At 35.2% G+C, this 15,069-nt stretch overlaps 3 protein-coding genes across 3 annotated transcripts; all 3 read left to right on the top strand.

Annotated features, from left to right (window-relative positions):
- Positions 1–932: 932 nt before the first annotated feature.
- On the top strand, positions 933–5,899 carry Cbr-nhr-38 (the record flags this gene model as incomplete). Its single annotated transcript, XM_045244979.1, has 9 exons — positions 933–1,018; positions 1,829–1,989; positions 2,035–2,109; positions 3,083–3,141; positions 3,960–4,109; positions 4,472–4,579; positions 4,630–4,706; positions 5,065–5,249; positions 5,805–5,899. 9 exons carry the CDS (start codon positions 933–935, stop codon positions 5,897–5,899), a joined length of 996 nt encoding a protein of 331 aa, XP_045097603.1.
- An 879-nt stretch (positions 5,900–6,778) lies between these two features.
- Positions 6,779–7,360, top strand: CBG22595 (the record flags this gene model as incomplete). Its single annotated transcript, XM_002632756.1, has 4 exons — positions 6,779–6,826; positions 6,870–6,935; positions 6,980–7,120; positions 7,229–7,360. The coding sequence occupies 4 exons, from the start codon at positions 6,779–6,781 to the stop codon at positions 7,358–7,360; spliced, it is 387 nt and encodes a 128-aa protein (XP_002632802.1).
- Positions 7,361–11,417: 4,057 nt separating this feature from the next.
- CBG22594 lies at positions 11,418–13,888 on the top strand (the record flags this gene model as incomplete). The annotated part of the gene is made up of 4 exons (XM_045244981.1): positions 11,418–11,533; positions 12,052–12,396; positions 12,916–13,066; positions 13,748–13,888. The coding sequence occupies 4 exons, from the start codon at positions 11,418–11,420 to the stop codon at positions 13,886–13,888; spliced, it is 753 nt and encodes a 250-aa protein (XP_045097604.1).
- Between the last annotated feature and the right edge of the window lie 1,181 nt (positions 13,889–15,069).

The following is a 15,069-nucleotide window of genomic DNA, read 5'->3' on the forward strand; positions in this document are numbered from 1 at the left end:
TTTTTATGCCAATCTACATGCATTTCTGCACATTTTGATGCAATAAAAAATTTCACCGTACACCACCTTTAATTATGAAAACATATATATTTTCCAGAAAGAAGTTAAAAAAAAACCAAAAACAATTTTTTAACGCAGAATTTTCGGTCATCTAAAATTGTACGTAATCTTTAAACCCCTCAGGTAAGCACCTATTTCGTCACAAAAATAAACAACACCACTGACCACATTCTACTTAATAAAACTTCAATTTTCAATAAGTAAAATATATAATTCTACATCGATAACCCGAAATCCAAAATCTCCAAGATTTTCAGCCCAAACCCATGTTTCATTTTCGTCATTTTCGTCAGAAGGAAAGTTTTACTTCTAACGTAAAAAGATCTCAGAATTTTAATATCGAAAAGTTGTCAGAATCGGCACTTATGAATAATGAATGAGTGATTCATCCGAAACCGGAACCAAAAAAAGTTATACAAAAATAAAACCGACTTCCTTATTTCCTATTTTCAAACCTTTCCAATCCTCTTCTCCAGAAGCTTCAAATCTTCTTAAAAGATAAAAAAAGTTGTAGTCCAGGAAGTTTTGCGAGACGTCTCCTGACTCATTCCCTACGACAACAAGCCGCAACGTCACAAGAAGAAGTCACACCGATTTTCATCATCCTCTTGTGCCAAATCAGTGTATCATTCCCAATGAAGATGGATTTCCCCTCTTATCAACTCGGCCTATCGATACCTCTCCTCGGGGTGAGGATAATCCGAGGGGGAGACAACTGGAACCTTTTTTCTCCCACCCCTCCCCTTTAAGGATTAAAGTCTTGTAAACTAGTATAAAAATTTGTCAAGTCGCGTCGAGAGAGAGTGTGTTTTTTTGTATATCCCATACCTGTCCTGGAATTCTGGAAAAGGTAACCCCGCCTCCTTTTATTCATGAATCTTTATTCGACAAGTACTGATTGGAATAGTAGTAGCCAGTGCTATTGGACAATGGACTACAGCCCAGCGGTTTGGAGCAGGTAAGTGGGTTACTGTAGATTGTTTAGAAAGAATATCACTAACCAAGATGATACTATTAAACAATTCATTGTTCCCCAATTTTTATGGGCCTTTTGAAACAGAAAGAAATTTTTATGCGATGCTAAATTGACCCATTTTGAATTGAAAAATAACTTGATTTTTATTAGTCAAAAGGTCTGAAATAATTGGAGCGCGTGAAACTGAAAATAGCTCAAAGAATGGCTACAGTGAAAAAATATACTTCAACTGTATTCATTGCCATTATGAAACAGGAAAACACCGAGATAATAGCGACCCCGTCAACTTTCCACTCAATCATCTCGGTTCCAATAAGAAATATAAAAAATCCGTTAACTGATAAAATGCTTTGTAAAATGTCACAAACATTTTGATATATATCATTTGAATGAATTTGTACAAAAAGGTCTCAACTGCAAAATTAAAGCTCTAGTTTTCTTTAGTGCACCCAGAATATTTTTAGTCTAATCGGATGACTTCTAATGCAGATTTCCTGGGGATCAAATTGTACTGCACCCCAGTTTTCAACAGAGTAGTTTTCCACTTTGAGCTAAATTGTCTTGGTTCCTATATGAGATATCAAAAAGTTGTCAACTGATAAACTGTTTATCATAATATCACAATTATTTTATCAGTTGACAAAATGTTTATATCTCTTACAGAAGTTGGGATAATTGAGCTCCAATTGTCTTCAGAAAAAGTACCCAATTGCTAGACGTCCTAACTTAGGATCTTAGAATCTTAATACCTAACCTTCGAACCTTGTTGCACCGAAAACTTCTTTTTTCCAGCGCTCCACCTCAAGAAATGATCTGCTCAATTTGCTCGGACAAAGCCGAGGGTTATCATTTTGGTGCCATCAGTTGCGCGGCTTGTGGAGCATTTTTCCGAAGAAGTGTTTCTGACCAAAAGGTGTATTCGTGCTCTAACAGACAGTGCAATATTACTCATGGTAAGTCAGGTTGACGTCTTCAAACTCAAGGAGGAAACGATTCAGATCCAACAAAGCGAGGAGGAAGCTGCCGGTTCTGTCGGTTCTTAAAGTGTGTCACCAGTGGAATGATGCCACAAGGTGAGTCAGAACTTCCTTCAAACTCGATTATCTCAAATTAATTTTATTGGATATGATATAAAAATAAGAGGCCTATAAAATTATTTGAAATGCTGGGTCTTGTCTATGAGCAAAGTTACAAGGCCAAATAGCTGCGCTCGCAATTGCAAAAATCTCCATTTTTCAGATGTCAAAGCCAAACGAACATCGTCATCCTCTCAAAACAGTCAGAGTCTTCATAAAACGATGAATCCAAGCTCCGTCCAGTTGATCGATGAAATTCTCATGTTCCGACATAGACTTGCCGCAGAACGGCAACACTTTGAAGTGGTAAGTTTGAGGACCTACAAAGAAGTCTAATATTTTTCGAACTGCCTGAAAATTTCAGATTTTACTAAACAAAATATGAACTTCAATTTTGTAATTGACACATTTTTCCCCGTAACAGTCAGAATGGAACATCTAATTGTAACTGTTTCATCAGCTAGTTAATAGGACACATTAGAATTGCTAGTCTAATGAGAATCCAGAAAAAGTAGAATTGCTAGTCTAATAAGAATTAACATTAGTTCAATTTTTAAAACTCAAAAACTTCTATGTTAAGCCAGGGTAATTTTTTTTGAATGTTAATAGTAAGTCTTTCAAGAAATTCGATTTTTTTCAAAATTATTCCAAAAAATCCTCTCAAGTCAAATTTAAATCTTCGAGGTTAACCCCCGGATCATCTTTTACTAATAAGAATAAGAAAAGGCTTGAATTTTGAGAGAAAGATTATCCCCTTTAACTCCAAAAGTCTCGCTTGTTTTGCATTTCTTCTTATGACACCCTCGCTATAATGAAAATTGAAGAAATTTGCGATTCTGAAAAATTGAAACAATCACCTGAACTACTTGGTAAGGATCTACATTTTTAATACCTGGAATTGTGAAAATCTGAAATCTTTCTGTAACTGTTTCATCAATTTAATAAGAAACAGCTAATTCAACTAATCTAGGCATCGGAATAATTTTCCACTTCAAATACATATTTAAGCCGAAATTCGAGAATATCAAGGTTGAGGAGAGATAATCTTTTTTTGAATTTTAAGACTTTTGAAATTCTTAATAACACATGGAAAAAATATAGTTCTCAAGAAAAAATATAGTTAATTTAATAAGATCCCCGAGGAATTGAATTTGTGGGTCCACTGTTGGGAGTGCCGGATTGCTACTAATTCTAGAGTATACTAAACAAATGTAGAGCTTTATTTTTGTAATTGACAACTTTTTTGCTTGGTTGCATTCTGAAGGGATATGCCGTTTGGAACCCAAAATCTAAAATCCTAGTGGTGCAATTTTAGGACCATTTATCTCGCTTGGTTGTATTTTGACAAAAAATTGCCAGTTACGAAATTAAAGCTCTAATTTTTCTTTCGTATATTCTGCAATTTTCAAAGAGATTGAAAAATTCTGAACCACTTTTGTAGGGGTCCAAAATTATTTTCCACTACTGTAACTGTTTCATCAAATTGATATGAAACATGGAATTCAATCAAAATCCACTAGGAATTCATTCAGCTTTAAAATACTTCTTCAATTCAAAGTTTTAGCCGGAATTCGAGAATTTTGAGGTTAAGGAGGGATGATCTTTTTTGAATTTCAAGACTTTCGAAATTCTTAACAACAGATGATCCTATAGAGATTTTCACTGGGTTTGAGAGGATTTCTGAGGGTGGTGGACATGAAAATAATATTGTTCTCGAATTTTGATAATATCCTCAAGGAGTTGAATTTGTGGGTGCAATGTTGGAGGTGCCAAGTTGCTAATAGCTGAGCTACGACATAGATCTTTAAAGGAACAGTCCAAATTTCAAAACAATTTTGTTATTCCAGATGCCCTCCTCTGCCAACCGTACCACTTTGATTCTCTCGATGCACCGGGAATTTGAAATGTTGAGACGTGTCTGTTTGGGATGTCCGTTTTTCGTACAAATCACAGAACACTTGCACATTCCGTTTGTGGAGACTGGCAGTAAGATGATGGTGAGTGACCACTTGACGTTTTAGAACAGTTGCGAAATGATAGGAATCATATCGTAGTTTCCTATTACTATTTGTGAAAACATCAAAACCTTTATGGATATTTGGAAACTGTGATTTTTGTTTTGCAACCAGACGTTTTAGAAACTTTCATTTTGGAACTGAGCATTTCGCAACCAACCAGTCAACTCACAATCGAACGTTTTAAACCACAAATTTTTGTTCAAGGTTGCGAAATGACCGGTTCTAATGCGTCTGGTTTCTAAATGGTTAGTTTTGAAGCGTCCTTTATATCGTTTTCATAGAATAATTCCAGATTAAAAACCCAACCCCCTTATAAATCTCTTAAAACAGTGGTTTTCCAGAATGACCCTCTTGGAGACATCCTCCTCCTTCTGTACGTCTTCGAGGCTTGCCTTCAAACCGGTGCCCGTGGAGGCCTTCAATTGGATCGCCTCGTCCTACCAAATATGGTAATTGGCTTGGTGCCAAATTCAAAACTTCAAATTTTCATGATTTTCAGTTGCATGTGGATTTGAGCGATATCGCGTTCAACGAGTTTCTGGAGTGCGACATTCAGACGAATATCGATCCGTTCAGGTGAGAAACTTTGAACTGAAAACTTTTTTGTCCAGTGGAGCGTGGTTGCACAGAGCTGGTTTTAGGAAAGAACCTTCTTGAATCTGAAAAAAAACATTTTCCAGAAAATAAATCCCAAAAAAAAAACCAAACAACTTTTTAAACCAAAAAATTTCAATAATCTAAAATTGTACGTAATCTCTAAACCCCTCACTTCAGTAAGCTCTTATTCCGTCATAAGAATAAATAACCTCACAGAGCATAGCTTACTCAATAAACCTTCAATTTTCAATAAGTAGAAATATAATTCTACATCGATCAACCAAAATACAAAATCTTCAGAGAAATTTCTGGAATGTTCTCCAAAAATTATTTCCAGACACATCCAAGACGCATTCGGAAACTTGGTCCGCAATATCTCTCGTCTCATTCAACCGGCCAATTTCGATGAGCCTATTCTGTGCATCCTGCTGTATAAGTGCATGACCGAAACAATTCCAATCAACTATAGACATCGATTCGCCGAGGTTAACCGGGACAGTTTGTTGACGGATTTGAATCGAGGTACAGTTTTCCTTATTACAGTACTGGAACATTCTTTCCAGAAAAAAAAAGTCAATAATAATTCGTTGAAACAGTCACAATTCGATATCACATTTTGACCATTTCAGTGTAAACTAATCAGAATTTGGACCCCTACAAAAGTGGTTCAGAATTTTTCAAATCGTCTGAAATTTTCAGAGTATACTAACCAGAATTAGAGCTTTAAATTTGGACTTGACAACTTTTTACACAAGTTCAACGAAGCTAGATAGGCGGTCATAAATTGGCGCCACAGGCATTTTCAGCATTTTTGGTTCCAAACGGCATATCTCTTCAGAATAGAATTGAGTTGAAAAGATGACAACTACAAAAATGAAGTTCTATTTTTGTTTAGTACAACCTGAAATTTTGAAAAGAATTTTTAAAAAAACCTGTGCAACCTTTGTAGAGGTCCTAAGTTTGACAAATTTCCATAAACGGCACATCAGTGAAAAAAAAGATCACCGTAATCTTCCAAGTTTGATTAGTTCTGATTGACTCAACTACAGTAATCCATTCATTTTTTTTAAATTTCAGTCGACTCGATGGCGTTTCGAAGCATTCAAGATGCCGCTCCACTGATTCATCACGGAACACATCGGTTTAAGGAGGCGATTGCTAATCTTTCTTGATTTCTATTTTTTCATTATTTGGTTTATTTTATTTGTGTTTTCTGCTAATTTTTGCGTTTTGCTACACTTATTTGTGCTGAAAATGAGATAATTGTACATAAAATTTCTGTTTCTTTTTTCAATTTTTTTCAATTCGCGGCATGGCCTCTTTTTTAATTTAGCAAGGGTATTGAAAGATAATCTTGCTTGAAGTTAAAACCTTTTGTTATTCTTATCTATAACAGATGATCCGGGGATTCGCCACGAAAATTTTCACTGGATTCGAGCGGACTTTTTGGAAGAGTGGAATTCTTTGAAGTTGGAGGGACAGGAGATTTTTCGTAGTTTTTTTGTAGCTAGTGTATGCATTCTACCGTGACGGTGTACAACGCTTAATGTCACTCTGCGTACAGCTGTCGTCCTCGCCTTCATGTATGCAATCGGGCGTGCGCTTTCTCTTTGCCCGCGTGGCTCAGTCGGTAGCGGCGCCGCACCCTCAATCATCGCCCTCACAAGTTCAACTCCTCGAGAGGCATCTTTGAACGGAATTTCAAGAACATTATTTTTTTCATGTCCCCCACCTTTAACCGGAAGTTCCTAGACCTGTGGCAACTGCGCCGACCACCACCACCTTGGCGAATCTTGGGCGATGTTTGGGCGAATTTTAAAGGCGACGCGTGCCTCGCGTTGCGTGCATTAGCATTTCTTTTCGAAATCAAATTTTATTCTTTTTTCTCCTATTTTAGTGTAATTCATCTAATTTTCTTTGTCGTTTCTGTTCTAAAATGAAAAACCTTTTAGGTGGTATTATCAAAAATTTGGTTTCGAATATAGGACTTTCACAAATTGGTTTGAAGTAAGGAATTCGAAATTAAAGTGAGGACATCTGAAAAAGAAAAGATGAATGGATTCGTCAGAATATCGAATCCAGGTCGAAGAGACAACTTCGTAAGATACATAATTTTGTGAACGTATTTATGATGATTTTCAGAAGGAAGGTGGCAACACGTATTCGGGCAGAAAAAAATTGATACTGGAATCCAAAGTTCACAAAAAGGTAAAAACATAGAAATGTGATTCAAAAAATTGTGAAACTTGTAGATCGTAGTACATCTGAGTGTCATCAAAGATGAAACAGCTCACGCCTTGAACGACAATGCTCACCGCTGTTCCGTGAGATATCCGAGAATACTACGATATGACGAGTCACTACGGTGTCAATCAGAGCAATCTGATCGCGTGGTACGTGCGCAGGAGCTTTTGGTTCGAAGAACCTGAGGATCGCTAGGTCCCTAGATCCTTGGATCTTTAAACCCCTAGATCCTTCGAAACCTAAACTCCAAATTCCAGCTTCGTCTTGATCAACGATCCAAACGAGAAGGACTCTCATTCGGCTCATCAATCCAATACGTCTGCGAACCGGACAGCCTAAACGGCGCCGACGGCAAGTACATAGCCCACATGAACCCGATCGTTCTATAATAGTTCGTCGACTCACCAGTTCCATCTATCATGAGCTTTTGTACATGCCATCTGAGGGATCGGCGGTGTTTGAAAAGTAGATAGATGGCCAATATGCGTTGAACAAGAACATGAAGTTAGTTTTCCGGGCCAACTTCTCACCAGCGTGTCTTGTGTGATGATGTTCCGACTTTCGTAATTTTTTTCTAAATCCCCCTTATATGTATTATTTTTTGTAATAAATAAAATACAATACGATGTACTGTTTTACTATAAAACATGAGAAAAAGCGCGAAGAAAACCGGCCCCTGCTGTTATGAGGTCCGAAGTTGGCCGGAAGTTTGTCGAGGCTTGGTCGGCTTCCGATCGAGGCTTGGTCGGCTTCCGAATGCCTTTGCCGGAATCTGACCAACCTCCGTCCAGAAGCCGACCAAACGCCGGCCAGAAGTGACCGGCGACGCCCAAAAATGCAATGAATTCTCCTAAAACATTAATGAAAATCTATCAACTTCACAACATTGAGTAATTTTTTCGAAGTACTTTCCAATTTTTTTGGGACTTCCGGAATATGTTTTTACTGAAAACGTAAGGAACATTTTAATTTCAGACAACACACTTTGAAGGGGCTCCTTTCATCACAGGGCTCCTCTAATGCAGGGGCCCTTCTACTATAAGGGCCTTGTTATTAAAGAGGCCCTTCTGATACATGTTTTACTGTACTTGGAAATACGACAATTCATTTCTTCTTTTCTGTTTCAAGCCCACTGACTCTCAAATTCCTTGATTTCTCAAACTTAAAGAATGTAGTTTTTTGTCTCATTTTCTATAAATCACTCTAAATTTTACTGCTATAGAAACCTTATATGATTAGTTTTATTCGTGTGCGATCGTTCGGATGTGTGCTTGTATACTACATTAATTATATTAATTTTTTAAGTTAATGAAATTTATCAAACTGAAATGTTTTCAGAACAAATAACCTGTATTTCTGTTTCAATAAAGCCATGGGTTACATAGTATCATTAAAGTTTTTGAGAAGAAGCCAGTTTCAAAATGAAGATTTGAAACACTAAATTTTTTTCAATCAATACGTCTCTGTGGCATTTACCAATTCTACAATGCGTCTGTCTACATCAAAAATGCGACAAGGGATGTTCATAATTTTTCAGACATTGCACTGGATTCCAAATCTGTAACACTACAAAAAATAGTGATCAAACAAATACATGTCTGTCATAAAATTTTTTAGGAGATATCATTTTCTATTCAGTTATTTGTATGTTTTACAGAAAATGCATATTAGTTTGGTTTTTGAGTCATTTATAACTTACGAAAAATTTTAGGAAATTAGTTCAAAAAATCGAAAAATAATGTCTCTGAAATTGGGTGCATTTTTCCTCCGAGCATTTGAAGTCCACTGTTTCCAGATTCTAGCAACGATTCTTTTTCGTGACTTTCTTAATTTTTAGAGGACATGATTGTTCTCCCACTTATCATAAATAAGTTGATACTCTTAACTTTTTTCTGTTTTATTTTATTTATTTATTTATTTATTTCAACAAAGGGGAGAAAACCACTAACACGTGAAATGTCTATGAAACTAGAAGATATAACAGGGACATACATTTGTAGTAATTGGGAGATGAAGGAAAAACCGAGTTAGTAATTAGTTGAATTCAAGACAAGGAAATGTTTTAGATCACAGGATAATAGTCGATTTTTGAAAGCCGCTGACGAGGGCTTCACCGGAAACACATTGGCGGGTAAAGAGTTCCAACATCTGATTACTCTATTAGAGAGAAATTGAGAAGATATTTTTGTTGAGTTTTTGATAAGTGATTTGAGATAGTATTTGCGACGTCGCAATGATCCAACATAATTAAATATTTCGAAAATTGGAACCTCCATGATAATTTCTTTGGAAACAATAATTTTATACGTGTAGACCAAATCATTATAGAGCCTGCGATACTCCAAGGAACTTAGCTGACATTCTTCCAGTGCTTCAAAGTATGAAGTGTATGCCATCCTGAATTTTTTGAAAATTCTGAAAACAAATGACTTTTGCAAAAACAAATGACTTTTGCAGTTACTTCATTTGATCTGTTTTGTTATAGTTACTTCATTTGATCTGTTTTATTGTTTCTGACAGTTTTATTATTGATGCGCAAACTGATTTGCAAACTACTCAATATTCATCCACACTACCGCTGCTGACACCATTTTGCTGTCGACTACTGTCACTGTTTGTCGAGTAAACTTTGATAATCTAGAAATGTCTAGAAGACGTGTTTTTGAGTTCCCGCCATTTCTAGACCACCTACAGAATAGTTCTGAAAACAAAAAAGTGTCCATTTTGGAGGAAATTGAAGACATTTTTCAAAACCCGGAAGTTTCCAGAAATGGATGACAAATGTTCTTATTTATGCGGCATCTAAACCTTTTCTGATATTATGTTAAAAGTCAAATATTGTTTTAAAAAACCACAATTTTTTTTCAATTTCTTAGCTTCATGAGAAAATTCTAACGCTAAACTATCTATTGAGAACAAAACTCAAAATCAAAATTTGTGTGAATTATTGAAAACCACTATCACTTTATCAATACAAGGACTTCCTGAATCCAATTTCTGATTTTCAACTTTCACATGTTATCACATTTTTAGTTTTAAACTTTAAAAAATGTTTTCTCATTTTTTTAATTTTTCCTTCTCGTCACCTTCAAACGTGCTGTTTACTATTGTCAATTCAAAACAATCGCGCGGATGAACGCACATACAAAGAAGTAAACAACCTGTCGAGACGCTCCGCCCCTTTTTGAGGCGCGGTTTTGTGGGCGTGCAAAGGCGCCGCACAGTTTTTTCATGGTTTTTTATTCAAGCCATTTTTTGGTAATTTTTCCCCAAATTTCGTTCGAATTTGAAGACAATTTGGCTATTTTGTGAAGGAATGTATACTGTTGATTGAATAAAAGTTGAGAAACAATTTGTTCTGATTTGAGGTAAAAATGAAGAGAGCAATAAATCAAAACAAATTGTTTCTCAACTTTTATTCAATCAACAGTATATATTCCTTCACAAAATAGCCAAATTGTCTTCAAATTCGAACGAAATTTGGGGAAAAATTACCAAAAAATGGCTTGAATGAAAAACCATGAAAAAACTGTGCGGCGCCTTTGCACGCCCACAAAACCGCGCCTCAAAAAGGGGCGGAGCGTCTCGACAGGTTGTTTACTTCTTTGTGTGTGCGTTCATCCGCGCGATTGTTTTGAATTGACAATATCACAATTTTTGCCTCCTTCTTCTTCTCCTACTTTTTGTTGCATTGCTAACTCTTATTTCTCAAGACCCTCCTCTGTTTCTACAGTCTCTCCGCTTTGCTTACGAAAGCGCAACACTTTTGCAATACATTTTTAGAGGACATTTTTATATTAGAAAAATAGTTGTTTCCATAGCTAATTCTCTGTTTCAACTTTCCTACAACTTGACTAAATTTTGAGGTGAGTACTTACTTAGAAATTCTCAAGAAAATCGGAAAATTTGAAAATTTTAGAAGAATTCCAAATATCTAGAAATTCAAGGTTAAAAAATTCAATAATACGGAACATTCAAAAATTGGAAAATGCAAAATTCGGAAAATACAAAAGTTTGAAATTTTTAAAAATTCAGAATTTATAGAATTTCGAGAAATTGGGAAAATCGAGAATATTTTCAAAAGTTCAGCAATTTCAAAAACTCAAAAACTAAATTTTTCAAGTATACCACAAATCCTGAAATTCAAAATTTTTCTAATCCCAGAAATTCCATAAGTTGAAATTTTTGAAATCAAGTATTGAGAAAAAAGTTTCGAAATGTCTTTATTGAAATTTTATTACAATTTTATTGTTTCAGGAATTTCAGTTTTCGAAACTCCAAAATAATAAAAAACCTAACTTCAGAAACACAAAAGTTTGAAATTTCAGAAATCCCAGTTTCGGAATTTCAAGAATTGGAAAATTTAAAAACGTTTTGGATACGAAATATATTTAGAAACTTCAGGAATTTCAAAATTTTGCACAAATATGTATTTGCAGTTCCAAAATGTCAACTACCGAAGAGAAAAATTTTGGGATCACGCACGTCTTCAAGAATATCGATGGATTGGCTAAACAAAATGAAATGGTTGGGAATGTGGAGAAACATTTCGGTGCTTTTTGGTAAAATTTACTATTTGAAATTCAAAAAAATCGCCCTATACCAGATTAATAGTCCAGAAAAGTTGTTTCGACCATTTTCAGGAGTCTGGAACTAGTCTGTCAAGTTTCCAATCCTTTTAAAAATTTTGGAGGGTGTGAATCAGATCCACACTGGGAACTTTGCATTTACAAAACTTTTCGAAAGTTTCTAGCTTTTCAGCAATTTTCCGATTTCAGACGTACACCTTTTTTGGCTCGCTATTGTACTGAAAAACGTGGAAAAGCAGTTGTTTTTCAGAAATCGGCAAATAGCTGAAAAACTAGGAGATTTCAAAAAATCCGTGCAAAGTTTTTAATGACTCCTGAAATGATCGAAATTGCCGAAAATCTACTGAAAAATAGTTCTTGTATATCTCATTGACCGGTACTGTAGGTAAGCCCCTTGACGAGTTGAAGTTGTGAGCTCAATTCTCATGCCTCGCCTCCTTATAATTTCTTGAGACCCTTAACCTCGAATTAAGTCAAAAGTCTTATTTAAGGGCTGTGAAATTGTACAAGTATCAAGATGGTGATCTACGCATTGGACTGAACTGCGAGAAATTCCAATCTCATGATTGGTCAATTAAAACCAATTTCGATATACTCGTTGGGGGACAATCATTCCGAACTGGATCGTATTTGTTCACTCAAGATGAGAAGAATTTTTATTCAATGCACATTTCGAAAAACGAATTTTCAAACTATGAAATCAATAAAACGGCAACAGTGGAAGTTCGAGTGAGAATCAGTGAAACGACTGGAATAATGCAGATTGAATCCAAAAATTTTTCTGATGACGTGGCAAAAGAGTCGTCGGATGTCGTTTTGGTGGTTGGGGACCAGAAGTTTTTCGTCTCCAAAATGTTGCTCAGCTTTCATTCGACATATTTCAAATCTCTTTTTAATGGAAACTTCTCGGAATCTGGAAAGTCGGAAATCGAATTGAAGGATATCGATCCGAATGTTTTTCAAATGTTTTTGGAGCTTGTTTATGGAATTTCAGTGGTTGAAGGTAAGGAAATTAGAAATTCGAAAATTCGAAATTTGTGAAAATGCAGTTTTCGAAATTTAACCAATTTCGATTTTTTCAGAAATTGTAATTTTCATCCAAACGGGCTTTTCTACAAATCTAATTGTATGAAACTTCAAAGTTCTGGAAAAGTTTGTTTTTCTCGGAATTTGACAAATTTTCAAAAAATCACAATTTTCAGACAATTTTTGAAATTTCAAAAAACCTGAATGTCATAAAAACAATTATGATTATCTAAAACTCCACAATCTCAGAAAAAAAAATGTTTTAATGTTTACATAACTTTGAAGTTTTGAAATTCCAAAAAACTTCCAAAAAAAATCAATATTTTCAGACGAAAAAATCTCGGAACTTTGAAATTGGCCGACTTTTTCAATTGTCAAACTGCAATCGACAGATGCGAGGAATTCCTTTTTTTCCGGTCTCATCAACCATTCGAATTCAAGTTCCAAACGGCACTCAAGTATAAAATGGAAAAATTGAAGGTTCGTTTTTTCTACTTAAAATTTTCTAAGCAATACATCATGGTGGTCTAGAAAACACAACTTGCAAAAGTTAGGCCATCATTTAAAAGTGGGCTAGAAAACAAACAATGATATAATGAGGCCATTACTTGGTCTTAAAAATTGGTGGCCTAGAAACCACAACTCTTAAAAATTAGGTCATCATCGTAACTGGCCTAGAAAACACAAGTTGAATGTTACGCTATTTTTGTACCATAAACTTTGGTGGCCTAGAAATCTCAATTCGCTAAAGTTAGGCAACCATAGTGAATGGCCTAGAAGAAACACCAGCTGCATGTCTGGTCATTTTCGGATCTTTAACTAATAGTAAGATTACCTAGAAAAATCTTGTGGAGAAAGTTAGATCACTATAATCCTCATATGAAAAAAAAGTCCCCAAAATTGTTATACACTCCAAATTGGTTTTAATTTTTAAAATTTTTTCAGGTGAAATGTTATTCGGGACTCAGCAAGAACACCGATTTCAGTGGTTTATCACCACAAGATGCGCATGATTACAGTCCAGATGATTGGAAGGAGCTGTTTGATAAAATTGTTTCACTTAAATAAATCGTTCACTGTTTTGCTTTGTGTATTATTTTTGTGGGAACTGCTTGTGACAAAGGATTCGTGAACGATGATGGATTGTGTTCTCCGGTTCAGAAGGCATCAGCACGAAGTGGAGCTGGATCCGAATCGAGCGAGAATTCCACTCAAATTACTGATGGAGCTTCTTATGATCAAGTTGGAACTGTGGCTCTCCTTTTTGTGATCTCTATGATTTTTAGAATAATGTGTCTATAGATAATTGTAATAAAGGAAAAGTTATAAATCGCAAAGTATGTGAAGATAATTTTGTGGGATTTTTAATTTATTGTTTCGAAAAATGATCTTATTTAGCAAGGCGGGTTCGGGTACTATTGTGATAAATTTGATTCGGCGACCTAGAGGTCCTAGAAGTTTCTGATTGTCTGCCATGAAATGACTCCCAAGTGTTACCCTCGAAAAAAATCGAGACCTATATGGTTGGAGAGAGCGTAAAAAGTTATTTTAGATTCCAAACGGAATAGTTGGTAAAAATTGTTTTTGGGAGTTATGGTCCAAAAAGTACCAAAAAACGCCTAAATTTTCAAAAAATCATAACTTTGTCAGTTCATGTCCGTTTTTTGGAACTTAAAAAACAGTAGATAGACAATTAATTGAACATTTGAGAATATAATTTTTTAATTTTTTTCCTATTTATTGGAATATTGATTTTTTAAAAAAACCAAAAAAATTTTCGATATCTCAAAAATCCTAGGTTAACTTTTTTTTCATTATGACCATTGAATTCAGCACATTTGATTTACTATAGAAACATATCAATACCCCGGGGGAAATCATGCACACACAAGTTATGCCGAAAAATATCGATTTTTGGTACTTGGCTTCTTTGAATTCGTTGTCCTCGGCGGCCGGTATGATGAGGGGCATACTTGTTTTTGTGATTTTTATCTGCGTATCGTTTGCCTAGAGTGTTTGAAATAAAATCCTGCGACATACAAAGTCAATTTTTCAAATGCCGTACCATTTCTTAAAATCATCATCTTGAAAAAAGCAAAATTTTGACATGTGACAGGGCACATCTATAGTTAAACTTGATAGAAACGGCCAAACTATTTTTTTAACATAATCAGAAGAATGTAATCTTATCAACGACTTGAAAAATACTATTAGACAAATGTTATTGGTTTGTTTCGTATCGTGAAAATAGGTGAAATGGAAAAAGGTCGATTTCGGCTGTCCGAAGCTGGAAGGATATCTTTCGGAAATCGTTCATTTCACCTACTTTCATCACAGGGACCAAGTTAATTCCACTTTTTCTATGTTATTGTTTCATTTTAAATCAAATGGCGTTAACAGTTTTTCGATATTTTTTTTTCGTTCTCAAGTTATGATCAAAAACAAAAGGCGTCCCATCATCAGTGAATATTTTAATTTTTAGG

Source organism: Caenorhabditis briggsae, assembly GCF_000004555.2.
Source record: "Caenorhabditis briggsae complete genome, chrIV, whole genome shotgun sequence".
Classification (NCBI taxonomy): domain Eukaryota; kingdom Metazoa; phylum Nematoda; class Chromadorea; order Rhabditida; family Rhabditidae; genus Caenorhabditis; species Caenorhabditis briggsae.